The sequence below is a fragment of the Leptosomus discolor genome, chromosome Z (assembly GCF_034619465.1).
Source record: "Leptosomus discolor isolate bLepDis1 chromosome Z, bLepDis1.hap2, whole genome shotgun sequence".
NCBI lineage: Eukaryota > Metazoa > Chordata > Aves > Leptosomiformes > Leptosomidae > Leptosomus > Leptosomus discolor.
Window position 1 is genome coordinate 6,950,819 of NC_141419.1, and position 25,872 is coordinate 6,976,690.

At 56.5% G+C, this 25,872-nt stretch overlaps 2 protein-coding genes across 2 annotated transcripts; one reads left to right on the plus strand and one right to left on the minus strand.

Annotated features, from left to right (window-relative positions):
• Positions 1–430: 430 nt before the first annotated feature.
• On the plus strand, positions 431–5,756 carry ADPRS (ADP-ribosylserine hydrolase). The gene is made up of 6 exons (XM_086479606.1): positions 431–662; positions 1,582–1,678; positions 2,496–2,703; positions 2,814–2,998; positions 3,089–3,189; positions 3,580–5,756. Exons 1-6 carry the CDS (start codon positions 431–433, stop codon positions 3,870–3,872), a joined length of 1,116 nt encoding a protein of 371 aa, XP_086335732.1. The 3' UTR covers positions 3,873–5,756.
• Positions 5,757–9,993: 4,237 nt separating this feature from the next.
• Positions 9,994–17,598, minus strand: COL8A2 (collagen type VIII alpha 2 chain). Its single transcript, XM_086479753.1, has 2 exons — positions 17,433–17,598; positions 9,994–11,915 (listed from the first exon to the last, which is right to left on the minus strand). Exons 1-2 carry the CDS (start codon positions 17,596–17,598, stop codon positions 9,994–9,996), a joined length of 2,088 nt encoding a protein of 695 aa, XP_086335879.1.
• Positions 17,599–25,872: the final 8,274 nt, after the last annotated feature.

A 25,872-nucleotide genomic window follows, 5' to 3' on the forward strand; every position in this document is an offset into this window, starting at 1 on the left:
GTTTGTTATATAATTCTCTGTCCCCCTCCTATGATGTTTATAGCCTCTCAAAGGAGCGTTATAAACAATAAAGAGCCTGTACCCAAGAGCAGTTGTTATCCGACAGCGTTTGGAAGCGTTTTGTGGTGATCGAATCCATCTGGGCTCTTTGAAGAAAAGCCCAAAGGCAGGGCTCTGAAAAGGGACTGTGTCATGGTGGCGGCAGGCCAGGTCTTTCCTCTGGGTGTACTGACTCAAATCTGCTCGCTTTTAACCGTTCAAGTCAAGTTTGGGTTGGGATTTTTGGCAGCTTTAGAGGGGTTTTTTTGGGATTGGGATTTGGCGGCTCTTTGCTGCCTGCGCTGCAGCCGCTCTCCTCCGGGCCGCCAGGGGGCGCTGCTGCCGCCGACAGCTCCCCCTGGCGGCCCGGGAGAGAGCGGCGCGGCAGAAAATGGCGGCGGCGAGTTCGGGCTCAGGGACGGGGCGGGCGGCGGCGCGGCCTCGGCCGGGACTGGCCCGGTTCCGCGGTTGTTTGGCCGGGGCGTTGTTGGGTGATTGCCTGGGCGCCGTCTTCGAAGGCAGGAGCGTCGTGAAGCTGCCCGACCTGCTGCGTTTTCTCCGAGGCCTGGAACCGGCGTCCGGGCCGCCTGAGGCCGAGGAATCGGCCGGCAGCGCCCGCAGAGGTGGGCACATCCCCTTTCCCGTACCCACCGGGTCGGGCCCGGCCCCCCAACACCCCCAGGATCGGGCTTTGGGGGTGCGTGTTTCCCCCCCTCCCCTCCCCGGGGACACCCATGGCTGCCCCCAGCCCTGCTCTGGCGTGTGCCCCTGTGCTGTGGGGTTTGGTGCCGTGGGGGTGGGGGTGTGTCTGTGTGTCTGTGTGTCTGTCTGTGTCCCGGGGTGAGGATGACCTTGCTGAAGCAGCGCCCAGCATCTGGCTCCGCCAGGGCAGCTCCTGGTTCGTTATGCGCCTGGCTGGTGTGGAGGGACCTGCGGTTTGCTGTGCTCAGCCTGTGCGGGGTGTGTAGCGTGCTGGCAACCGGGGGATCGCAGCGCGGGGGTGTCAGCAAGGAACAGGTGTACCAAAAATAGGTAAAGAGTAGAGTAAGAGAACCACAACAACGGTTATTTAACTCTTAGCAAGTGATGATGGGCTTGTGTTGGGGCTCTGAGCTGTGCAGGGAGCCCTGGAAACCCTTCCAGTAGGACCTTAAAGGCACTTGAGTGCGTTGCAGTCTTGTCCAGAAATGCAGCTGAGCTTTCTCTTTTGTGCTTGTCAGCTTATGCTGTAAACTCCTTGAGAAAGAGACGGGTCTCTCGCTTGTCCATATGTGCCTCTGGATATTGAACACCTCCTCTTGGCTCTTATTAATCTTGGAACGCGTTCTGCCTCGTTCTTGCTGTGGATGCGTCTTGCTTGCTCTGTGTTTTCTTACTCTGGTGACTGTGGCTAGTGACAAGCTAGAGAACTCCTGGGAATGACTTAACTCCAGCTATACAGATAATTAGGCCTTGGAGAGCAGGGAAGTGCTGACAGTGGCAAAGGACAGGAGGAGAGTTTGTGCCTGGATGGTCACGTTGTGTTTCGACCTTCTGTTTTAGAAACGCTCTCGTACACGGACGACACGGCCATGAGCAGGTCGGTGGTGCAGTCCCTGCTGGCCAAGCGAGAGTTTGATGAAGTTGATATGGCCAAGAGGTAAGGACTGCAGCCAGCTTTGGAGCCGGGTGTTGACGTCTGCTAGTGAAAGCAAAACCCTCTTAAGATTAAGCAGTCACTGTCATTTTCTGAGAAAGGGGACAGGGGCTGTGGCAAAGCCGTTGTTCATTTGCGGAGGAAAAAGAATTAGAAAAGCGATGGCTAATGGTGTAATTTATGGTGCGCTTGACCTGGAACATGCAGCACCATTAGCTTTAGTGTGGGTTCAGAGTCTGCTTTAAAATGAAGCAGGATGGCACATGCTGAATATGTATATTCACCTTTGTGGAAGATGATGCTTAGAAATTGCAGAAGCATTTAGTTTCATGTTTATTTGTTGCTATTTATGCTTGTGCTTCGCTTAATTGAGTTAGTGAATGTTAGTGAGGTCAGCTTCAGTTTGTTTATGATCTATTTCCCTTTTGAATCCACAGCCCTGGTAGCATTTGGTTCCACTTAAGGGAGAATATTTATTTGTTTAGAAAACTCCAACTTCCATTGAACTTGAACAAAAGGCTTTCTTTGTGGTTGTGACCCACAGAAATGTTTCCAGTTTGCTTCTATTTCAAGGCAAAGTTGAGAGGGAAGCAAGTTTATACACTCTTTCCTCCTTTCACACCAGTTTTTGGGAATCAGATTCTTTCCCTACAGAACTGAATCGCTTGAACCCTGACTGTCACTGCGTTACCCATGTGTTACTAATTCGCTTTTATCAAAGTGGCTTTTGTGCAGCCTCTTTACAAACCTCAGTACCAGACCAGATATCCCATGTATTTTTTTCTCACCTGCGTAACTGCTGCGGTCTCGCCCGCGCCAGGTTTGCTGAGGAGTACAAGAAGGAGCCCAACAGGGGCTACGGGATGGCCGTTGTCAATGTCTTCAAGAAGCTCCTCAGCCCCAAGTGCAGCGATGTGTTTGAACCAGCAAGAGCCCAGTTTAACGGGAAAGGCTCCTACGGCAATGGCGGTGCCATGAGGGTGGCAGGCATCTCACTCGTGTACTCTGATGTCCAGGATGTTAAGAAGGTACCGTTCTCAGCTCCTTGGGGCACCTTGGCTCTGGGGGGCCCTGCTGTCACGCGAGTCCCACCGTGATCTCTCCGGTGGGTTTGCTAACGATGTGTTTTCGTTCGCAGTTTGCGAAGTTGAGTGCTGAGTTAACCCATGCCAACTCCCTGGGCTACAACGGGGCCATCCTGCAGGCCCTGGCCGTGCATCTCGCCCTGCAGGGAGAGCTCAGCAAGGAGACCTTCCTGGAGCAGCTCATTAGCCACATGGAGGATGTAGAGGGAGATGATAAGTCTCTTACTGATGCCCGAGCGTAAGTAGCTGTGAGGTGCGCTAACTCTGCTGTCTACATTTATTCTGGCTCTTCATATTCTCTTTTCTTCACTGTGCTCTTTGTTTCCAGGCTGGGATTTGAGGATTTACCATTTTCAAGGCGTCTAAAGAAAATAAAGGAATTTTTGGAGCTCAGCAGTGTTCCCAAAGCAGATGTTTTGTTTGAATTAGGTAAATACCTTTCTTACTACAAGTGTGGGAGAGAGCTGGAAGCAGGGCTAACTCAGCAAGCCTGGCTGGTGTGTCCTCGCCCTGATATTCTAAAATCTCGTGTCTTAATGGGTGTCAGATCTTCACGTTGGATGGGAACGGGTAGAAGTGTATTGTCAAACTATGCTGCTGTAGCTGGCAGTTGGTTTCCAGGATGTGAGTAGTACTGGGGAGCTCTGGGGAGATTCCGGAGAGGCAACCTTAGTTTTGCACCTTGTCGTGGTAAAGTCAGGGATACTGGTATTGAAAGTAACAGGCAGTAGGAAGATGCAGTTGGAAGGGAAAAGGTGCTGCTGGGGAAGGAAGACAGGAGTGTTCCACAGCGCTGAAGACGCTTGGTTTTTTTAACAGGCAATGGCATCGCTGCTTTGCGGTCCGTCCCTACTGCAATTTACTCCTTCCTGCGGTGTATGGAAGCTGACCCAGATATTCCTGATCACTACAGCAGCCTGCAGAGGACCATCATCTACTGTATCTCTCTGGGTGGAGACACAGACACCATTGCTACGATGGCAGGAGCCATTGCAGGGGCTTACTATGGGGAGGAACAGATACCCCCAAGTTGGGAGCAGAGCTGTGAAGCTTTTCAAGAGACACAGAAGCTGGCAGATAGCTTGTACGAACTGTACTGCCAGCGGCCCTGAGCTCCAAGGGGAGCGTGTTTTCTGAAGGAGAAGTGAGTGGTCACCTCTGCTTTCCTGGTCAGAGATGTGGTGGTGGAGCCGCGCCATTTGCAGTCGCCAGCGAGCCTCCACCTGAGAGAGACGCCTGCTGCTGTGAGTTGAGAGCTGGAACCACGAGCTGGTTTGGGAGAGAGGGGACATACCCTGCAGTTACGGTTCAGCTGGGAGGTGGCTGCGTGTGGTGCCTTGGGCAGCAGGTGCCTCTCCTCCGAAGTGTACAGGAGCGTCTGGTTTCTCCTAAGATCGCTGCTTCCTGCTTGGTCCACCGTTACGCCGTTTTGTCGTTACAAAGTGGTGGGTCTCTGACTTTCTTGCTGTTTTCCTCTGCTCCTATGTGCCATCACCTTGCTTTCAGTGGTTAGGGGCCTGTCCTGCAGTGGCTTTGATAGGCTCCACCTCCCTCTTGAAACACCACGCTCAGCTGGCCAGCAAAGGGATGTAGATGGGAGTCATCGGGGAGGCACATCCCTGGAGAGCCTGGGGGTGTCCTGCGTGGTGGCACGGGTTACTGCCTGTGCTGTGGAGTGGGGACGCTGGAGGGTAGGGCTCCCAGGAGGTTCGCTTCCTTAAAGGTGGAATGAAAAGTGCCGGAGGTTGGAGAAGGGATTTCTTTGCGTTTCCAGTGGCATTGTGAGAAGCGCCCTTGGTGCACGCAGACAGAATCCCAGTGAGCTCGCTGTTGCTGCTGGAAGAGGGCGTAACTAATTACTGCTCCTTTGGTGTCCTTGGCTCTGTGATCCACCTGGCACCTACTGCCTTTTGTGTTCCCGTACGTAGCTGGCTTGCACACTGCTGCAGCTACCCTAGCTACTCCTTTATCCCTGATCCGTGCATCCCGCATTTTCAGTGCTGTCCCGTGTGTGTCCAGAGTGCCAAGTGAGATTAGGGTTTAAATCTGTGGGTGGGAGATAGCTGTGAAACCTCGTGTTGGACAAGGATGAATTCCTGGTTCTGCTGCAGTCAGTGACAAAAACTGCTTCAGCAGGAGGCAGGAGTTACTGCTCACAGCCTTAAAACTCTGTGCCTGGTAAGAATGGTCTGAAAATAAAGGGAAAGATAAGTTAATTGGGGGAGAATTTATTGGTCTTTGAAAGAACTTGTGCATTTGAAGCTAGTAGTGTGGCCAAGAATATTCTAGCAAAGCTATGTTGTTCCAGAGTTCCAAGTTTAAAGCCTTTGTCCAGTGGAGCTGGTCAAAAAGGGAGTAACAGCTCGGGTATGGCATGTCTAAAAGGGGTTACAAGCTTTTTAATAACTGAAAACAAAAAGGAGGAAAGAGGTGAGCAGTCATCATGTGGAAATGTTTGTAAATTTGAATGTGACAATGTAATTCTCTAGAATCTCCCGTATTTCTTGTGACACTGGGAAGTGATCGTTCTGCTTGGACGGAGCTTGCTCCCTGTTGGTGTTGGCACGTGGTGGTTGTGTGCGTCGGGCTGCATGCACGTGTGGGCAATCTGGCTGCGATGGGTCCTTCCAGCTTTTCCTGTAGTCTGCTTCCTTCAAGTGCCAGGCTTCTGTGTGATGCTTTAATGGATTTTCCTTGTACAAACAAGTTCTTGTTCTGAGAACATGTGGAATTTTCGTCTATTGTATATTTGTGTATCAGGCTGCGGATCTGAGATGTAAAATGTCAGGTTTTTCACATTATTCTGCCAGAGGTGTGGACATATTCACAGAATTATTTAAAAGAAGATATTTTCCTTTTAAAACAGCTTTATAATTGTAAATGTTTGGAATTCATGAAGAGCAGAAGAGCTCCTGTTTAAAAAATACAGGTCATTTTAGGCCAGAATTTAAATGTGTACTAAAACATTTAGCTCTGACTTCCTCGGAAAGAAATAAAATCACTTAGTTATCTTTGTTAATTAGCCACTGCTCCCGTCTTTTTATTCAAGTCGTGAAGTTGTGCTTCCGTTCTAAATGACGAGAGGAGTCGTATGAAAACCTCTGGGCTCTTTCTCCCCACCCCATACATCGCTTTAAGACTCAACCTGGAACTACTTTGTTAGAACTGCTTGAAAATCTTCCTGTAGGGAGGAGAATGGGAGTTGTTCGGCTCTGGATAGAGACATCTTGGGCGTCGCCAAGACTCGCGCTTCATTTGGGGTGAGTTTTAGCACTGGAAATCTGCTGTAAAAACTGCTTTGGGGTGGCCGCTCTTGAGCAGTCAGCGGTGGCCGAGGTTCGGCAGAGCCCAGGAGCAGCGGCTCCTGTCAGCAGCAGGGTGAGTCCGGAGCATCGGTCACGTGCAGTGCAGGGAGGTTCGCTGGAGAGGCCCTTGGCCTTCGCAGGCCGTGCTGGCAGCGAGGAGCAGCGCGTGGAAGGAGTGCGGCTGCTGGAGTGCGGCGTGCAGCCATCGTGCGGAGGCCGGGGGCTGTGCTGGGTGCCCCCGCAACGTGCAGCAGGAGCATCGCTTGTTCGTCATGGTCAGCTTTTGGAGCCTGCCCGCCTGACAGCCAGTGATGTCTCCTCCTCCAGGGAAGAGATCAGGTGGGAAAACGTTTTTTTCTTTGTACTTTTGGCCTCTGAAGGCGGTTTGCTTACAGGCGGTTCGCCGTTTCTTCTGTGTGCTGCTGAACCGACTGCTCTTGCTGCTCGGGACGCGGAGGTTGGCTGTAGACAAGGTTGTGTGATGTAGGAGAAAAAAAAAAGATGTCTTGGAAAAAACACAGAAGGGAAAGGGAATCCCCAACACTGTGACTTAACTTCCTCGGATTAATAATTGCCAGTCTGGAAGGGCCTGGATCTCATCCTTTTTTTTTAAAAATGAACTTCCGGAGATGGGAGTCTTTTCCTTAATCACAAGAATCACGCGATACCTTCTCACATCAGAATGTTAATTAGCAAGCCAATCTGCTGGGAACAGGTGAGCTGGATTTGAGAAGGGAATACAGAGCAGGAGGTCTGTGTGAATGGTCTTCCTAGCGAGGCTGGGCAAGCCCGTTAGTGACAGGACAAAGGCACAGCTGAGCCCTCCTTTTATACAATAGGTTTTATTGATGTTTTGTCAATACAATCAAGTACTGTAGTTTTAGTTCTGAAGAGAAGGCCAGTTTCTGATCACAAAAAGAGTGCATTTTAGACCAACTTTTACTATGACAGACAGTGCATGTAATAAGTATTTACAAAACTAAAAACCTCTATATACTAGGTTAGAAATGAAGATACTAGAGGCAAATTTAAAAAAAATAGTAAGAATTTGTATATAAAAATGCACATTGTAATGCAGTTTTCATAATTAAAAATAGACATACTTCATCCAACCCAACCTTTTTTATTATTGTGATTGAAACCAAAATCCCATGCGCTCACACACACGACAGAAAATAATCCTTTCTGCTGGCGAATATCACGTACTCAGTACTCCAGAAAAAAAATTCTTCCTGACAGTGTCCGGTTTAGTGAACAGCCTCCCTCATCCTGTGCATCGTTTTTCTAGCCTAACTCTATGTGCGTGTAATATCTTTGCCTTTCAGTTGCTGTGTAAATGTAACAGGTTATATAGCTGCGGAAGGTTGATTACGGTTTACGCTCTGCACGTGAAGGGAAAGTGAAATTGCGAAACAGCATCTACAGCACTGAGCGAGTTAATGTCTCCGTGTGGTTATAGTGAGTATTTTTGGCCAGCTAGAACGAGAAGTTTCGAATAAAACGGAACCAAAAGAGATGGAGTGTAGGTTAGAACACAGTATAAATAAGTCGCTTTGCTGAGTAACAGGACGAAGCTCCCACCCCGGCACGTGGCCGGGGCGCGAGAAGCTCCTGGCCCTGCTGCAGGTAGTGTGGACGCGCCGCCGGCAGTGCCGCGCGGTGAGCCGGAGCCCGCCGCTCGCCGGGGCCTTGCGCGGCACCAGCTCAAGTTCGTTGCCGTTCTCCGCAGGACAGACCCTCAACAAAGGAGACAAGGGCCCCGTCCTGGCACCCTCCCCTCCAAAGCCTGGGCCTGAAGGAAACATCTGAGCTTCCACTTTTAATTTTAGGGACTCTCTGTGTGGCTCCTGTTCCTGCTGGGAAATAACCTCTTACGGTCAAATCCCGAATGGCCCTGACACCTCCTGCCTTCAGGAGTTAAAAACGTCCAGTGGGATCCGGCCTTCCAGCTGGAGAAGGTTTCATCTTTACATGAAACTTGCAGCTTTCCGTGGAGAAAAGCCCGGGGAGGGGGCCCGGCCAGCCCCAGCCCCAGCAGGGCGGTAGCTGAAGCGCTGGCCTTTCAACAGTAAATTTCCTTTTTGCGTTTCTTAATTTCAGAGATAGGGTGTGTTTTTGAAAGGAAGCCCGGGATGGCAAGAGGCAGAAACACAGGACAGTCTCAAGGAGAAAAACATACAAACCAACCAGAAATAGAAAAAGAAAATTGGTTTAAATATCTTGTACAGTCCCTCTGGAGAACAATCCCAAGTCCCGTTCTTGCTACATTTCTTTGGCCATGGAACAGGCTTTAGGACAATTTAAGGGCAATAGCTGCTCAGCTGGTGACCAAATTGTTGCTGTTTTCTCAGGGATGTGCCTCTGTGGAGGGACAGGCGGTGTAACACATGTGGGTCGACTTCAGCAGCGTGCTACTTGCCTGGGATGAGAAGAATCGCTTTACTGTAAGTGCGAGTGGCAAGGCCTATTCTACCACAAGAAAACCTGCAAAGCACCAGGGTTCGGTTGCTCCCTTTAGCGAAGGACAGAGCAGACAGCGGTCAGTGGCCGTGCATACCTTTCCCAGAACCTTGTAGCTCATATTCAGGTGGGTAACGTTTCAAGCATTAGTGAGACAAAGTGGTAACAACAGACAAACGTGATTTTTTTTTTTTTTTTTTTTAACCTAAGTCACAGATTGGCACCCGGAGTGGCGCACTTTTACAGGTACATATTGCACTAGACTTGTCAATAACATTGTTAAGTAGATAATAGCACCGTTGTAAAATGACTGAATGGAAAGTTAGACTGAACACTATTTTTTTCTTAATTAAAAGGTCCCCAGAGAAAGGGGGGATACCAATGCAAAAGTTTACACATCCCGAAATAGTGAGACAGTAAAAGCAAGTTGTCCGTAAGTGGCACTTTCGAGAAAGCATAACTAAACCTTCTGTCAAACCAGGCTAGAAGCACCGTAAGCCGGGCTTGCAGTGCCATCCTTGTCTTGTCAAGGAATGAGATGCTCACGAGGCCAAGCAAGTCTTTGGGCTGCAAAGAAACAGGACAGAAGTAGCCCTTGGACTTGCCAGTAGATGCGTTAACCCGAGAGAGAGGATTGTTGTTCATCACAGGGGTCCCGGCTTCCCTCGACGGCTTTGGAGTAGGTCGTCTGTCATCCTCCCAGATAGCAATGCCTGGATGTTTTTATTCCTAAAGGTGCTGGGTGGGGAAGGGTTAAAAATAATATTTACTTCTTCTAAGAAGGTGCTTACGCAAAGTGTTCCACTTTTTGTGATTCTAAATCCAACCACACTGAATCCGGAGTGAATCAGGGAGACTGCCTCAAAAGCGCAGTCTGAAAAAACAGGCATCACCGAGACTGAAACTGGGGCGTCTGATGGTTCGGGGAGGAGATTTCTCTATCCATCGTGGATCTCTGCTGCTGTACAGGTTTGTGTTAAGTGCCTAGGACCCCTGTGCTGGTTAGCCAGTACACCATCCGTTACAACAGCTGTGTTTGTTTAACTAGTACTCAAAATGGGAAACGAGGGCGCTTGATTACAGACCAGAAGGGTCTGATCTTCCGGAAGACCCTCTCTGGATCACAGAGCAGTTTACTGCAGAGCCAGATCCTTGCCATCCCAAGCGTGTTCCTGTGTTTGATGGACAGTCACTAGGGTAAAATTTATTCCAAATACGCGTTGCTGAGGAAGTCACTCCCCTCCCTCCCTTCTCCCTCCCCCAAAAGAGGAAGAAAGGTGGATGTCTCCTTTCCGATTACCCTCTTGACTCATGGATCAAGCAGCATGAAGCAAGGTCCCACGACAACGGCTTGCGCGTTCTTCCCAGTGATTTTTCTTTTTTTGTATTAATTTTAAAAAACTTTTTTATCAAAAAAAAGGACAGTTTATGGCTAAAGTGGGTGAAAAGGAAACAAGCCCAACAGCCGTTATGTGGGGCAAAGCAGGAACCCGGAGAAGGAGGAGTGGATGTATTCCGTGGAGTACAACCCGTTGGCCTGGTCGGAGGGCATTTGTACCCAGACTTGGTCGTTCTCCTTGAGTTCAAGCACGGCACTGCCCGAGGCCTGGTCCAGGTAGCCCTTTTTGTACTCATCGTAGGTGTAGGTGGCGGGCACGTTGTTCTTATAAAGCGCCACCCAAACGTTAGTCCCTTTGACATGCACATGGTAGGCAAAGTAGTAGATGCCGGATACGGGGCAGGTGAATATCCCGGTGACCGGGTTGTAGCCGTTGTGCCCATTATACAAAGTTCGGTCAAACTTGACTGGCATGCCTGATGCCGGGAAGGGAGAGGTGAGGATGGCGGTGAAGGCTGGTGCGATCCGGGCAGAGAGCTCGCCTCGGCCGTACTGCGGCTTCCCGGGCTTGCCGTTCCCCAGCACGGCCCCCTCCACGCCGCCATCTGGCAGGTGCAGCCCAGCGATGCCCGTCTCGTCAAACACCCCGGGCGCTCCTGGTGGCCCGGGTGGCCCCGGCGGGCCTGGTGGCCCATTCAGCCCTGGCGTTCCCGGCATTCCCGGGGGGCCGATGGGTCCAGCCATGCCAGGCTCACCTGTCTTCCCCTCACCGGGAACCCCAGGGAGCCCAGGCTCACCTTTCAGCCCTGGTAACCCCTGAGGCCCCATGGGACCCGCGGGTCCTTGCAAGCCCGGGATGCCAGAGGGGCCCCTCAGCCCTGGCTGCCCCGGGATCCCACCGTCCCCTTTTGGCCCAGGGCCGCCCGTTAATCCTGGCACCCCCGGGAGGCCAATGAACCCTGGTTCTCCTTTGGGGCCCGTTGGGCCAGGGGGTCCCAGTGATCCAGGCAGGCCCCTTTCTCCTGGCACCCCCGGCTTCCCCGCAAAGCCGTTGGGGCCCTGGTCGCCACGCATCCCCGGCATTCCTGGGGGCCCACTCGGCCCCACGTCCCCTTTGGAGCCAGGCAGCCCATGCTTGCCTGGCAGGCCCATGGACCCTGGTGGGCCTGGTGGCCCAATGATGCCGGCAGGTCCTGGCTCACCAGGCTCCCCGTCAACGCCGGGTTCCCCCTTATCGCCAATGATGCCTGGCACCCCGGGCTGCCCACGGTCTCCTTTTATGCCGGGCAAGCCCGGCTTCCCGTAGCCTGTTGGGCCCGGCAAACCAGGCAGGCCGCGGATCCCAGGCTCTCCCTTCGGTCCCATGGGGCCCTGTATCCCCGGCACCCCCGCGGCGCCTGGGACACCGATCCCGTCGATGCCGGGGGGCCCGCGGGGCCCGATGGGGCCAGGCTCCCCGTTGATGCCAGGCCCACCCGGAGGGCCCATGTCGCCCTTCTCCCCCGGCGCGCCCGGCAGGCCGTCGAGGCCGGGCTTTCCAATGCCGACAGGCCCTGGGGGCCCCGCGGGGCCAGGAGGGCCCCCGTTTCCCCGGGGCCCCGGTAACCCTGGCTTCCCCACGCCATTTTCACCCTTCATCCCTCGCTCTCCGCGAGGACCTGGCTCTCCTTTTGGGCCAGGTTCGCCCCGAAATCCAGGCAGGCCAGGGCCCCCCTGAGGGCCCGGCTTCCCATTGACTGAGATGCCGGCTGGCCCCGGCAGCCCTGGGGGGCCAGGCAGTCCTCTTGGTCCTTGCTCTCCTCGCATGCCGGGCTCGCCCTTGGCTCCTGGCATCCCTTTCATACCCGCCTTTCCGGGGAGTCCTGGGATGCCGGGTTTCCCGATGCCCGAGAAGCCGGGGGGCCCAGCAGGCCCGGGCTGGCCGTGCATTCCCGGCTTCCCCGTGCCCGGCTTTCCTGGGTAGCCGGGGGGCCCGGGGGGTCCACGTGGGCCAGGCTTCCCTGGTGGTCCTGGCTCCCCTTTGAGGTCCATCGGCAGCAGCGGTGGCATGTCTGTGGAGAGAGGAGACAGGGAGCTTTACTGGGGTTGGCGGCAGACAGAGGAGCGTGGCTGGTGCATGATGCCCTCAGGATGTTAAATCCAGGGGCTTCAGCCCTGCCCGGGTCTGCACTTGCACAACTGTCCTTCTCTAGAAATGGTTTTATTTAAACATGGCCACAGCGGCTTCCTGGGCCACCACATCAGCAGGGCTGCCTTGAGGCGAGGCCTTGGCCAGAGCCCAGGGTATTAATCCAAGCCTTACTCCATCCATCCCTCCACAGAGGGTGTCAACAAGACCAGCAATTGCCATCGGCTCTAGCAATGTTGTTTTGTGATGACCTACCGTGGGGTTTTTTTTAGGAGCTGGATTCAAACCTCGCTGCCTCACTTCCCAGCAGCCTCGAAAGCACCGTGGGATTCAGTCGCTCCTGCCTGGGCTCAGCCGAGAGGATGGCAACAGAGCGAGCCAAGGCTGAGGATAATCCCTCTGCCCCATCCCTCAAGTCCAGGGCCTCAGGAGACCTTTAATCCTTTTGGATTAAAAAGAAAACTCTTGGACATGTACTTGAGAGAGCAAAGAGCATATGGGTTGAGACATGCCTGCGGTGCTCGCTGGCTCAGCTCCCGTGTCCAGCAAGGCAGAGAAAAACTCACCAAAAAGAAAAAAAACACAAAACACTGGGGGTGGAGGAAAAGCCAATAGCTGCAAGGGAAATGCAACCTCAGTAACATCCAAATGAGTCAGCCCAGCTGGGAATAGGCCATAACCACTTGACATTTAAAGAATTTATAGAGGTCTTTTGCAAACGGATATAAGAAAGAAACTAATGGGCTGAGAGACTACAAAGCCGAGGAGAGCCAGATTACATGCCCACCGCAGCTCGGCACTTAAAGCGCAGACGTGAGCATAAATAACTCCTTGAGGCCGGCCCAGGCAGGGTGTCGCTTCCCACGTGACACAGGGAATGGGTGAGAAAGAATAAATCTGACAAACTCTTTTTCGGGAAGCTTGAAAAGAAGGCAATACTTGGCAGTCACATGTACACGGGACTATGACGAGAAACGTGAAGGGCAGAGGAAAGGTCCTTGACATCTTGGGTGAGTTTTAACCGAATCTGCCCAAGGTAGATCATTCTGGTTGGGAACAGATCTGTGCAGGCAAGTTCCCAGGGTGGGAATGGATCCCGTCTGGGATGGGAGCAGAACATGAGGCTGAGTGCCCGGCATGGCACTGAGGAGGAGGCAGGGGGGTCCCCGAGGTCTGCCAGCCCGGCCCCCAGCCTGGGCATTCGACACCCATAGCATTGGGATCCGCCACCACTGAGATTTTCTCAAAGGGAAAAGATTAGGGGAGATTTGAGACACGTGGAAAAAGTAAGTGTGGCAGGAGCAGGCAGGGTTCCCGGTGCATCAAAGGTGGCTTTACCTTTCCTAAGCACAGCAATTAGCTCTGGCCATTTCCAAGCCTGGTGCCTGCTTGTTTTTCTTTTGGTAATGGAAACATTTTCAGAGCTTATCTAGATATCAAAGCCTGGCCCACATCCTAGGCCGTAACAGAGGTCACTTGGCTGTCTTGATTAAGGAAATACTTGTCTGTCATGACATTGCCACTGGATTTCTGCAAACCTCCTGCTCCTCACCCCAGAAAATGATGTGGGAAAGAAGGCAAGCGAGATGTGAAGTGTTGCACTAAAGCAGATTTCTGGGGTTTGAATTCTGGAAAAAAATTTTCTCCAGAAAATTATTTCAATGTGTTTTCTCCCCCCGACATCTTTTTTTTTTTTTCTTCTTGCAATGGTTTGAAAAGAATTAGTTTTCTAGGTCATTTTGCATGGAATCCAAACAAGGATCTACAGCTGAGCCCACGAAGGAAGGAAAAAGCATACACACTCTCATACAAGGCAGCGAAGAGAAACGCCAGGCGAGAGCTGCCAACTTGCAGGCGGCCAGAAAAGCAGACGGGAAAACCAAACCGGGGACGTTAGCGGAGAGAAACTGGGACATTGCAGCCCCAGTGGTATCCGATTTCAAAAGACCATGTCTTACCACAGACGCATGTCTCGGAGCTCTGCATTTCACAGCAGCAGCATGGGGTTATGTGTTCCCTTCGAAGCATGAACAAAGCTGCCATGGATGCTAATGCAAAGAGCCAGCGGGGGCAGCGGGAAGGGGAAGGAGCAGGCAAGGCCCCTGCGAGCTCTCGCCTGGGCACCGCAGAGCTTTTCACCTCCTGAGGAGCGTGGACACGTCCAGGCGGCTCCTGCAGCCCCTCTGGAGCTGCATTTGTCCCGGTAAGGACCCCCATGTGCCTGGAGGAGGGACCCAGCAGCACGGACTGGCCAGCAGAGGAATAACCCAGCAAGATGGGAAGTGGTTCCCAGCCACAAGTGTTCAGCAGCCGGTCTGGCCAGCGCGGCCGGATGACACTGCAGGAAGGAGAGGCTGGCTGCTTCATGGCAGAGCCCGGCCGAGCTTGTTCCAGTGCTCCTGCCAAGCACTGTCTCGTGAGAGTGAGTTTCACAGGCTCACAGGGACGTTCATGGGACTAGTGTTATTGCATCTCTCATTCCGTTTTTCCCTTGCAGCGGGTGCCCTGAGCCGCACGGGGAGGCTGAGCGCAGGACCCAGCCGCAGCCCTGACAGACGGAGCTGCCGTGCGGGGGGACGGCAGCGAGGTGGGAGCAGGCTGCAGAAAGAAACATGGAAGTGGCAAACAAAAGTTTCTCCATTAGCAGGAGCTAAGGGAGCTGGAGGCCTCTTGGTCACACGCAGCAAGCAGCAGCCCCAAGGGCTCACAGGACTGAGTGTCTTCAAAAGCAGCAGGGCTTGCGGGCCGCCTGCTCTGGGGACACAGGGCAGCGCAGCCCTGAAGGCAGAGGTTGGGCCTCGGCTCTCCACTGAGCTCCCCCAAGCACGGGGAGGTGAAAAAAGCACCTTCACCTCTGTGGCTGCTGCCCCGGGGTGACCCCTCTGTACTGTCGCTGGAGGGGAGCTCCACTGCTCGCCTGACACAAACCCCTGCCCCGGGGCATCACCTGTGCCCTGTCGCTGCCCCGAGCTGGGGTGCTGCTGGCTCAGCTCCCCACGTGCACAGGGCAATGCTGGGCTCCCCAGCCAGCACCCAGCGGCGGTTTCACCTGGCTGCAAGCTGCACCCACATGGTTTTAACCGAGCCAAAAATAAAACCCAACTGTGCAAATATCTGCTTAAATGCTTTTAGCATTATTTTAACATTGAGCAGCATCTCCTGCCCAAGCCTGCCCCGTGTTCCTGGGGAGTCTATTTTTGGGTCAGAAAAGGTGTCTGGCACCCTGAGGAAACCAGCCCTGTCTCTCACTAAATGGCACCCGCAGGCTGCTGGGACCCCCCCAGCCCCAGGGCCAGGCTGGGGCACCTCGGGGCGGGGGGTCCCCACACAGCTCCCCACCAGCTCAGGGGTAACCTGCAGGGGCACGGCACGGCCCTGTGCCGTCGCGGCGAGTCAGCTGAGCTCCCTGAGCAGGGCAGAAGGCCAGCAGGGATTTTCCTTGCCAAATTAGAGGTTAAGCAGAGATGGGAGCTCGGTGGGATCCAGGAGGCACCGGCTTCCCCCGCTGCCTCCGTGTGGCCCCACAGCCAGTGGCTCAGGCTGCAGCTGCCCCCCTGCCCACATCCCTCTGCCCGTCCTCTCTTTCTGGGGGGTTTTAGGAGGGCAATGTCCAAGGGATTCCCACGCTCTGCCCAGCCTCAGTGTCTCCTCTAACCTGTGCCTGGTCTAACCTGCCAAAGCTCGCACCCGAACCGCACCTTGCAAAGAGCCCGGCACACTCACTCCTCTCCACCACGGTTAGCAGGCAGTGCTGCTCAGAGGCAGCACAAGCCACTGCAATGCATAGGAAGAAGGGGAAAAAAGAAGGAAAACCAGCAGGGAGATATTTGAATCCAGTCCCACCAGCAGCTGAAATGTTCCTGCGCTACGCTGGAAGGTTTTGTCTCTGGCTGGGGTTCAGGGAGCAGCTTTACAACAGCTGGGAAGGGGGCAGGGACGGGGGCGGGGGGGGGGGGGCGGGGGGGCTTGTAGCATGCTGCAGCTCCAGGTTTTGCTGTGTGTTTTCTGACATATGTGCTGAGCTGAACTCCTGATAAGCCATTCAGCCCAGCAGTAAATCAGCCACCGGCAGCCGAGCCTTCTCCAGTTTCTCCTGCCAGAGCCAAGATTTCAGCTCCCTGGAGGGTCCGGCTCTGTGTGAACCCACGGGGAGGGCTCCAGCGGCTCTTCCCGAGGGCCAAGCACCAACCTGGAGGGTCCAGGCACCCGAGCCCCAGCACTGCCCCATCCTGCAGTGCTGCCAGCAGCAGCTGGCTCTGGGAAGAGTGTTGGGACTGCTGTGTTTGGTATCAAGAAAAAGGCTCAGACCTCCCCTCCATCCCCCTCTTGAGTTGAAGACAACCTGCGGCTGCCCTGGGTGCAGCGAGAGCTGCTCGCCCCTCGGGGAGGTGCTGGGGGCTCGCTTGGCAGAGGGATGCCCTGATGAGCCAAGAAGTACTGGAGAAACTCAGTCACGCTCAACGCTTGCTGTTCGCGAAGACCCCAAGTTCCTGAGCAGTCCCCCAGCGCGTGTGCAATTCACGCACACTAATAACCCCCTAGTGTGGGGCACTGATGGGCCCTCTGTGCCTTCTGACCTCCAGCACTGTGGCCAGGGCTGGGCATAAAAGGAGCCCTGGGCAGGCACATGGGACCACAGCAAGGGCCGGGGACGGTGTGTGGGCAGGGCAGGGCGGGTTGGCGCAGGCGGTTATGAGAGGCTGGGGCTGGGCTGGAGGCGGTGCAGGGGGCTTGGCTGTGCAGAGCGATGACCTCGGTGCCTCTGCCCCTCGGCGCGGCACATGTCACTCGGCGGGGAGTGATTTAACACGTGTGGAGTTTCTGGTCGCTGGTCTCCGAGGGAGGAAATGTCTCTCCTGCTCTCCCCTTGCTAAGCTGAGTCTCGGCCCCGGCCTTGGCCGCCTTTCCTTTCCCAGCTGGTGCAAAACGCAGACAGGGAAAACGGAATAGGTGGAGGAGCGGAAAAGGCCTCGTAGGGATGGCTCAGGTTTAAGAGCAGCGAGAGGGAGAGACAGCGAGCGCCGGGCTCCTGAGGCTGAGCCTCAAAACTACTGGCAAATGTGCGGGAAGGGAGGAGGAGAGCAAAGGGCTTGTGGGTCCCTTTTGTGCACCAGCTCCCAGACCGAGCACCCAAGGGTGCCCACCCAGCCTGAGCAAAAGGCTTTGCCTCTCTGCTGAGCCTCTCTCTGTGCCTGTCCTTGTCCTTCTGCACTGGGTCAAAGAAAGCTACATGGCCCCCCGTGCTTGGCCAAAGATGCTTTGGACAGCAGCACCCTTGGCCATGCCAGGCTGCTCCCCAGGGGCACTGACCCCGGGGATAAGGGGATGACGAGTGCCTGATGGCTGTGGGATGCTATGGCCCCTTCCCGCCGTGCCAGCAGGTCTCCCAGGCAGCCGCAGCCCCGTGTCCTCCCACCCCCCAGCAGAGCACCCTCCTTACCCAGGTACTGCCCTTTGCCTTCGCGGAAGGGGGGTCCCAGGGGTCCCTTTACCATGGGCTGCATGTACTTCACTTGGGCGTAGCCTGCCGCGCCTCCTCCCACTGCCGAGCGAAGGCTGACCACCATCACCACCACCAGCAGCAGCGCCGCGGCGTCCGGCAGCATCCTGCTCCCCACTGCTCCTGCGGACAAAGCGACAGTGAGAACGGGCACCCACGACCCCCCCTCTGCACCCTCCATCCCGTGAGGATCAGCCGGGAATCCGGGAAGGATCCCAGCGGGAGCCTGACTCCCTCATTTTTGCCTTTTTCTGCACCACAGGTGCCCTGAGCACGTTACCCTTCCCGACACGCGCCGGCTGGGAGATGCACAATGAATACACGGTCTATGAGCAATAACTAACCACCGGCAGCCAGCAGAGCCTTTCAGAGGCTGCCCCAGTACCTGTTTGTCTGGGGTTATGCCCATGTGAGGCTTCCCTTCTACATTTTTAACATAGATGGGGAAAGAAAGGCAGGATGAAAACCACAGCCCGCTGAGCTGAGCATTGCTATCACATCTCTCAAGCGCGCAGGGTCTCCTCTAACAAAAGCCGTGTGTGCTCTGGCCGTGGCTCCTGCGGGCACCTCAGGCTGCCACCGCCGAGCCCTGCCTGCCCCGCGAGCGGCTGGGTGGGTGCTGCATCTCCCAAACGGGTGCTGTGTCTCCCAGTGGGTGCTGGACTAAAATCACGATGCTGGAGCCCGAGACTCGCTGAGTTTGTGGCTCAACTGCGGCACTTTGCGGGCAGCGATGGGAGCTCGCTTGGAGGGCGAGGGATGGGAGCCCTTGGCCGGGACAGCCCAGGGGAGGGCTGCAGCACTTGGGAGCAGCAGCCTCTGCCTTAAGTGCCTGTTTATTTAAAATGAACACCCTCTATAAATATACCTTTCCTCTAGCAACTTCTTCTGTGCCAGCTCCACGCGCGGAGCTGCAAACAGCTTGATTTGCAAAGAACATTTATTTTTGGAAGCTTAAATAACACGTGATGCCAAAGAGCTTTGCTGGTTTTCCTCCTTCTCGCAATAATTGACCCGTGGTGGTTATTAATGAGAATTAATCTCTCTGCCTCTCCCGCCGGGGAGCACGGGCAGGGCTGCTGTGCGCCGGGAGTTGATCGGAATTTCCTGAATCGCTTTTGCTAAAGCAGCAGTGAAAAAAAAAAAAAAAAAAAAAAAAAAGAAAAAAGAAAGCTGCAGCCTAGAGAAAAAAAACACCCCCAAAACCCCGAATTAAAATTAAAGGAAATTAAGTAAAGGAGGGGAGAGCCCTGCCATGGGATTGTTCCTGATGCTACAAGTGCTTGGCAGATTGTCGGAGGTCTCCAGCGACGAGGCAGCCTTGACCGCTGCTCTCCCGCCCGGTAAATGCCTGCGGAGCCAGGCCCCGTGTGCTCCCTGCGCCGTGCTCAGGGCTGGAGGGGATGGGGACGGCTCTGCCGCTGGTGGCACGACAGAGCCCAGACCCTGTGAGGATGCAGGTGGCCACGGCGGATGCTGGGAGAGGAGCTCTGCTCTGCCCATCCCGCCAGAGCCAGCGGTGCCAGTGCTGCACCATATCCACCGTGGCACCCAGAGGGGTGGCCACGGCCAGGCTCCAGCCATGCTGTGGCTCGGGCGGGCACAGCTGGGGACACACGTGACAGCCACCATCAGCCTTCTTGGCGACGCGGCGAGGGCCTTGCCGGCGTTATTGTTTTTCTGTCTTCAGGGTCGAGAAGAGGAACGCTTATTTTTATGAAGCATTATTTTACAAGGATTTGTTTAAGGGAACAAGAATCCCGTTTTAAGGGATTGCAGCTGTAAAAATACAGTTTCTGCTAAATAAAAGAGAAGAACAAACCCCTGAATCAGCTATTTATTTGTTTTCCTTACCTGGTATGACCCCTGTGCCTCCATCTCTGACTCCCTCCCTTCCCAGCTCCCTCTTCTCCCACCTGGGCTTTATTCACCCCTGCTCCTCCCCTCAACAGGAGTGTTTTCACAGGAGGCTGCTTGTTGCTCCAGCGAGCCCACGCCACAGGAGCAGCACCCTGGGGTGGCTCAGCCCCTCGCTGCTGGGTGCTGCGGAGCGTTTGCAAGTGTCCCCCTGTCCCCCTGTGAGACCCCGGCCCTTGGGGAGAAACAGGACTGGGGGGAAACTGGAGCTGGAGGGAAGGGAGAGGGAGGACAAAGTGATCGTCAGCTTTGGCTTCAGCCGCGCTTTCACTGTGTGCCAGATGCAAAGTCAAGCCCCCTGCTCTGTGCCGAGGTGGCCGTCTGTAACCCGGCATCGCCAGGCACGGCCTCAGCTCCTGCACGTTCTCCCTTGGTCCAGACGGGTCATTCCACCTGCCCTTGCTCTCCCAAGGGGCTGCAGGGGCAACTTGGGGGGAGTCTGGCCTGAGACCCCCAGGCACATGTCTCATCCCTCAAGGAAAAAGGGTCCCTGGTGCTCTGCTGTCCCCTGCGGCTGTGCCCGGCACCGGGGCAGGAGGCCTCACGTTACCCAGGCTCTCCAGGCGGTGATTTAATAAGAATAAAATGGAAACATCTGGAGTCTCCTATGATGGATAAAGTGTGTACAACGTGTCTGTGAAGAGGCTCTTTCATGCCTGAATTCTCCTGCGTTATGAAATGATAATTAATCACAACAAGCAGCCGTGCAACGTTCTCATCTCCCAGGGCAGGTTGCAAACGTCGGCTTGTTCGCGGTGCGGATGGGCCAGTTGTGCCCATGATGGCTATGGCTGGGTGTCACCTGCCTGTCCTGTGGGGCTGGGGGCCAGGAGCCGCTCCGGTATGGCCAGCAGAAGTCGCACAAGGTGTCACTTTTTTCGTGCCTGGAGCAGGGGAGATGCTTTGGGGGCTCCTGAGCGCAGCCCCTCCTGCCTGCGGTGCCGCGGGACGGAGCTCACCCCGCCCTGCTGCCTGGGCACCGCGGCCGGCTCCCGGGCACAGCGGTGCAACACCAGGCTGGGCACCGCGGTGTAACACCGGGCTGGGCACCGCGTCCAGCCAGGCTGCCGTCCTTGGGGTGCAGCTCCAGGCCCCCCGGCACGGCACGGAGTTCAACCACAACCGCTCCTTGCCGAAAAGGCAAGCCCAGTGGGAGCAGCTGGGCCAGGAGGGTTCGTACTGGGGGAGCGCTCGAGGGGTCTGGCGATGCTGTGCTCTTTCCCCCAAGATGCTGGAGCAGGGACGAGGCTGGGCAGCACCGAGCTGCTCAGCTCCGGGGGGAGCGGGGGCCTGACCCGGCTGCAGCCAGTGCGGCGGCGCGGCACGGAGGCCCCTGGCACAGCTTCAGAGCGCGCCGCCGCCGCGCTAACTGTGCGAGTGTCTGCTCCCCCGGCAGTCGGTGAGCAGACGTGTTAAAAACCCCTGGCACGCAATGAAAGCTCCGGGAAAAGGAAAAAAAAAAATCTCACACTTCGAGCATGAGAAAGGAGACAAGAAATGTCACCTTGTTCTCGCAGGAGCGCGGGGGCTGGGGCAGCTGGAGCCTGTGCTGCCCCCGTCGTTCCAGAAACAGTCTGTGGCTTGTGCTGGTCGGCCTGGCAAGCTCCCGGCGCGCTCCCGGCACGCAGCTCCTCGCCATTCCCAGTGGAAGGGGGCTGCTGCCGCCCCCCACCGTGTCCCTCTCCCTCAGCATCCATGTCCACACTCCTGGGCACGGCCCTGCCCACAGACTGGGCGACTTTCCTGCGAGCAGCACAGCCGAGCGCTTCCCCCGCGAGCACAACCAGGGGCTTGTTCGCCGAGCTGCAGCTGATTTATGGCCCCTGTTATTTAAATATTAATTATGGCGCTGGCAGGCAGGCACCGCGCCTGCTCCTTTCAAGGCTAATTATTTTTTAAGTCAATATATGTGATCCACGGGGGATCTGTGATTGCGGTTGAAGGTCAGTAAAACGGAGAACTTGTTTAAACCCGGCAGTAAAAGCGTGACCGGTGCGGGGTGCGGCGTGCCGCTCGCTGGCCCTTGTCCCGTCTCTGTCCCCACATCAAACCCAGAGCCACGCCAGCCCCCGTGGAAGTTTGCTGGGGCACGGGGATGGGCCAGGATGGGGCCTTGGATGTGTTTCAGCTGCACACCCAGGCTCACTGGCGTGGCCCTGTGCCTGTCCCCGTCCCCATGCTGCACACCAGGAGCACGGGGCACGGGCACCACCTCTGCAAACGGTGGCAGAACCTCACCCCGGGCTGGTGAGCAGCAGTGAGCCCCTCGTGTGCTCCCCCAGTTCAGGTGGACGCTGCAAAGAGAAAGCACCAAGAAAGCAGCCGGCGCGTGTGGGTGGGCTGGAGCAGTGGGGGTTTGGACGCCACCATGTCCCATCGAGCCGCTCCATCCTCCGGTCATTTGCAATAAAAAATAAAGCAGGGAGCTTGTCCAAGCCCAACACGGGGCTGGACTGACTCCAGCGGGAGGTAGATGATTTGGTTTGCGCTACACATGCTTTAAAAATAATAATAAAAGGAGTCAAAAACGAAAAGTGAGCTATTGAAACGGAGAGCGAGCACGTTGTTTCCGTAGGCTGGGCTGCGAAAGCCAAAGGCATCAGGCAGCAGCTCGGCCGAGCAGTGCCGGAGCGCGCGGGGAGAGTTTTGGCACCAGCCAGTCCTTAAATGCATGACACCTGATCCCATCCAAAAGCTGCGGTACGCGCCGCACGGACCCGGAGCCTCGCCCGCCTGTCAGCCGAGGGAACAAGAAAACATTTTCCTTGACGAAGGAAAAACACCCCACCTCATCCGCCGGCGGCCTCCTGCCACCCCTGCAGCGCCCGCGCCTGGCCCCGGCACAGAGTGGCCTGGGCACGGCACAGCATGCCACTGCATGGCATGGCATGGCACTGCACGGCATGGCACTGCATGGCGCTGTACAGGAGGGCATGGCACGGCATGGCACGGTATGGCACTGCACGGCAGGGCACAGCATGGCATGGCATGGCACTGCATGGCACTGTACAGGAGGGCACGGCACAGCATGCCACTGCATGGCATGGCATGGCACTGCACGGCACAGCATGGCACTGCATGGCACTGTACAGGAGGGCATGGCACGGCGTGGCACTGCACGGCATGGCATGGCACTGCATGCCACGGTATGGCACTGCATGGCAGGGCACGGCACGGCATGGCAGGTCATGGCATGGCACTGCACGGCGCGGCATGGTGCACCACCCCACGACACAGTTCCGTGGTGCCTCCAGCCCAGCTTGCTGCAGGTGGTGGCTGTGTCCGTCTGTCTTGCTCTGGTCCAGGCAGGGGGTGCAGCCAAATTAACTCCGAGGCTGGGGGGTCTGTGCTAATTAACTCCTGCTGAGTGGGCAACTACTGCGGAGGCGGGCGGAGGCGGAGGGCTGAAGGGAAGGCCACGGGTCGAGCCACTCTTGGTAGCCGCGGGCCAGCTGGCATGTGCGAAGCTCAGGGCACCCACGGCCATGCCGGGGAGTAGCAGAGGAGCCGGTGATGGGGGGGGGGCTGCGGCAGGGGCAGCTGCTGTGGCGGGAGGAGCCTGGGGATGGGGGTACAACACGAGGCAGTGGGACGCCAGGCTCTGCTCGCTCCACGGTCATAAAAGAGCTGGTTTGCAGGCTAAAGCCGGTTTGCTGCTAAAGAGCTTGCTGCAAAAGCAACCTGGCTATTTCTCCCTGTCTTGACTCACCTCCTGACACACCTGCAGCATGCAGAGAGCGGGGAGCATGTGGGAACCCTCCCTGCCCCACCGTGCGGGCCAGGCGATGCCCTGCATCAGCGTCAAGCCAGCACTTGGGCTCTGGCAGGGGCCTGTGTGGTGCACGCTGCCCGTGGTGCACGCTGCCTGTGGTGCACACTGACCAGAGGAGCCCGGGGTCCGGCAGTGGCGCTGACAGCAGGGTCGGTGCCGCCGCTTGATCCCGCATCCGCCAGGTCAGGGATCAGCTAAGGCGGATTAATGACCCTCTGCGTGTGTGTGCCGGGAGCGCAGCAAGGCGTGAGCCTGGCGCAGGTCACAGCTCAGGGCTTAATCCCTCACCTCCAGCTGTCAAAACTCCTCCGCTGAGTGCGGGAGAGCCCTGGCTGATCGCTGCCGACGCAGCTGGAGCCGAGGGTGCACACGGGGGTGAAGCCATTGCAGGGGAACAGCGGGCATGGCGATGTTTGGAGACCCAGACAGAGACCTCCAGGTCTGCACTGGCTTGGACATGGGTCTGGGTGGAAAACCCCAGCGCGAAGCTGCAGAAACGTCGGGTTTCTGCCCAGAGTGTGAGGCTCAGCCCAGATCACCGCATCCCCGGGGCGCCATGGTCCCCTCACCGAAATATGGCTGGGAGTGAGACCCAAGGGACATATTCCCCTTCTCACCCCAGCCCTGATGGAGGGTTTCTGTGCCCCGAGCTCCCTGGTCCTGTCCTCCTCCCCCCGACAGCCTCAGCTCCACCGAAATACCAGACTGTGCGCAGCATTAATAGCAGGGTTGCCTGCCAGGTGCATAGTTTGACCAGTCGGATCACACATGCCAAACCACAGGTATTTTATGAGACGTTTCCTGTTATGAAGACATTTTTGTGGGGATTCATTTTTTTCTTCCCGTCTTCTTCCCCTCTCCTCCTCCTCCTCCCAGTGGGACGGTGGCCTGCCCGGGGGGCAGCAGTGGCACTGTCCCTGATAGCCAAAAGACGGAGCAGAGCAAGAGCTGAGTGCTGGGGCGTACAGCTAGGATAGTGGTACTGGAGGGTCCCGTTCCCTTTGTCGCTGGGCAGGGTCTGGAGCCCCTCTCCCGGGCTCTGTACAGGCATGGGGGCCAGGGCGCACAGGGTCCGAATTGCCACGTGAGCCCTAGCTCCTGCTCCAGGGTGAGCACAGCCTCTTGTGCCCGGATCCTGCTGCAGGATGTGGAGCATCTGCCCAGACACCCTGGGGAGGGCCACGAGCCCCAGCGAGCTGCAGGAGCTTCAGGGTGTTGCTCCCCATGGGACATGAGTCGTCTGGGCCAGCCAAAGCAGCCCTGGCTCCAGGGACACGCAAGCTCTGGTGGGAAGCAGACAGTGTTTACCTGGAGTCTGCAGGTCAAACGCCACTTTGACCTCACACCTCCTGTGCAGAAACAGCATTTTCTAATGCAACAGGTATTTTGCAAAGAAATCTGCTAAGCCTGGAGGGACCCACAGAAAGTGATTCCCATCTCGGGGAATTTGCGGGCAGGTGGCCACCAACCGCAGACATTCAAACTTCCAGCCTCGTGCTGGGGTCACTGACTTAATTATAATGAGCCTTCTGAGGCAGGGCAGCTCGCTGCGGGGGGGGGGGGGCTGCTGCCCACGCTGTGGGCCAGGATGCCCCAGAGACCTCCCGTGTCCCCATCCACTCTGTCCCTGATGAGAGCGGGGGCAATGGCGCGGCACAGGGCAGCCTGGTGCTGCTGGAGCCCGTTGCACCTGCGTGAGCATCACAGCGGGATGCGGCTTCTGCGCCCGAGCGAGCACAGAGACGCTACGGCTGCTCCAGCCCCTGCCCGTGCACCCTGTGGGAAGGGAACCCCCATGAAGGTGGATGCGGGCGACCGAGGAGCAGCGGGAGCCCATAACAGCACCAGGGCAGCCACTGCCATGGGGAGCCACTGGTGACGCCAGGAGCCCTGTGGTGGCTTCAAAGCTCAAAGGGGAAGGACCTGTCCCAAAGCTGGGCATCTCTTCCCATCTCTCCGAGGCCCCCATGGCAAACGCAGCAGCAGCATTTTCAGCAGCTTCCTCAGCACCTAATGATCCATCACTGGGGTGAAATTTGGGGATGGGGATGGAGGGGGCCAGAAATGTCCGAGCTGCCGAGAGCGAACAGCGGGAGAGGCCAGGTCTGAACTCACAGACGTTCATTCCCCAGCGGATCAGGTTTTAAGCAGCACGCGGCTGCCCTGCAGGACCTGTCCGTGTGACTGTGCCCAGGAGCTCCTCCTGCCCCAGACCCCAATGCCGCCACCCCAGCCCCTCCATTCATCAGCCCCGACGCTCGGCTCTCCTCTTGCCACCTGCAAGGATCCCCACGGCGGCTCTGGTTGCAAGGAGCCTCGAGGGAAGCGCCTGCCCTCCCGCAGGATGGACTCGCTTCATCCATCATGGCCTCACGCCACGGTGGAGCAGTGGGAGCACACGAGGACCAGCAGCTCACGAGTCAGCTCCTGGTGTCCCCAGGAGAGCTGGTGCCACTGGTGGGCAGCTCGTTCCCCGGCACAGCGTTACCACTGTGGCATGCCCCACGCCGTGGTTTTCACTACCGCTCCTCACCAGCGCTGCCCTCTGCCACTCTCCTGGCTGCCCAGATACGATGGCAAATCTATGAGCTGCTGCAAAAACTTCTCATGTGTGAAACGCCGAGGAACATAACCCACGGCCTCCACCCCTGCCAGCGAGCCTGGATGCCCTGGTTGGGAGCTGCCTTGCAG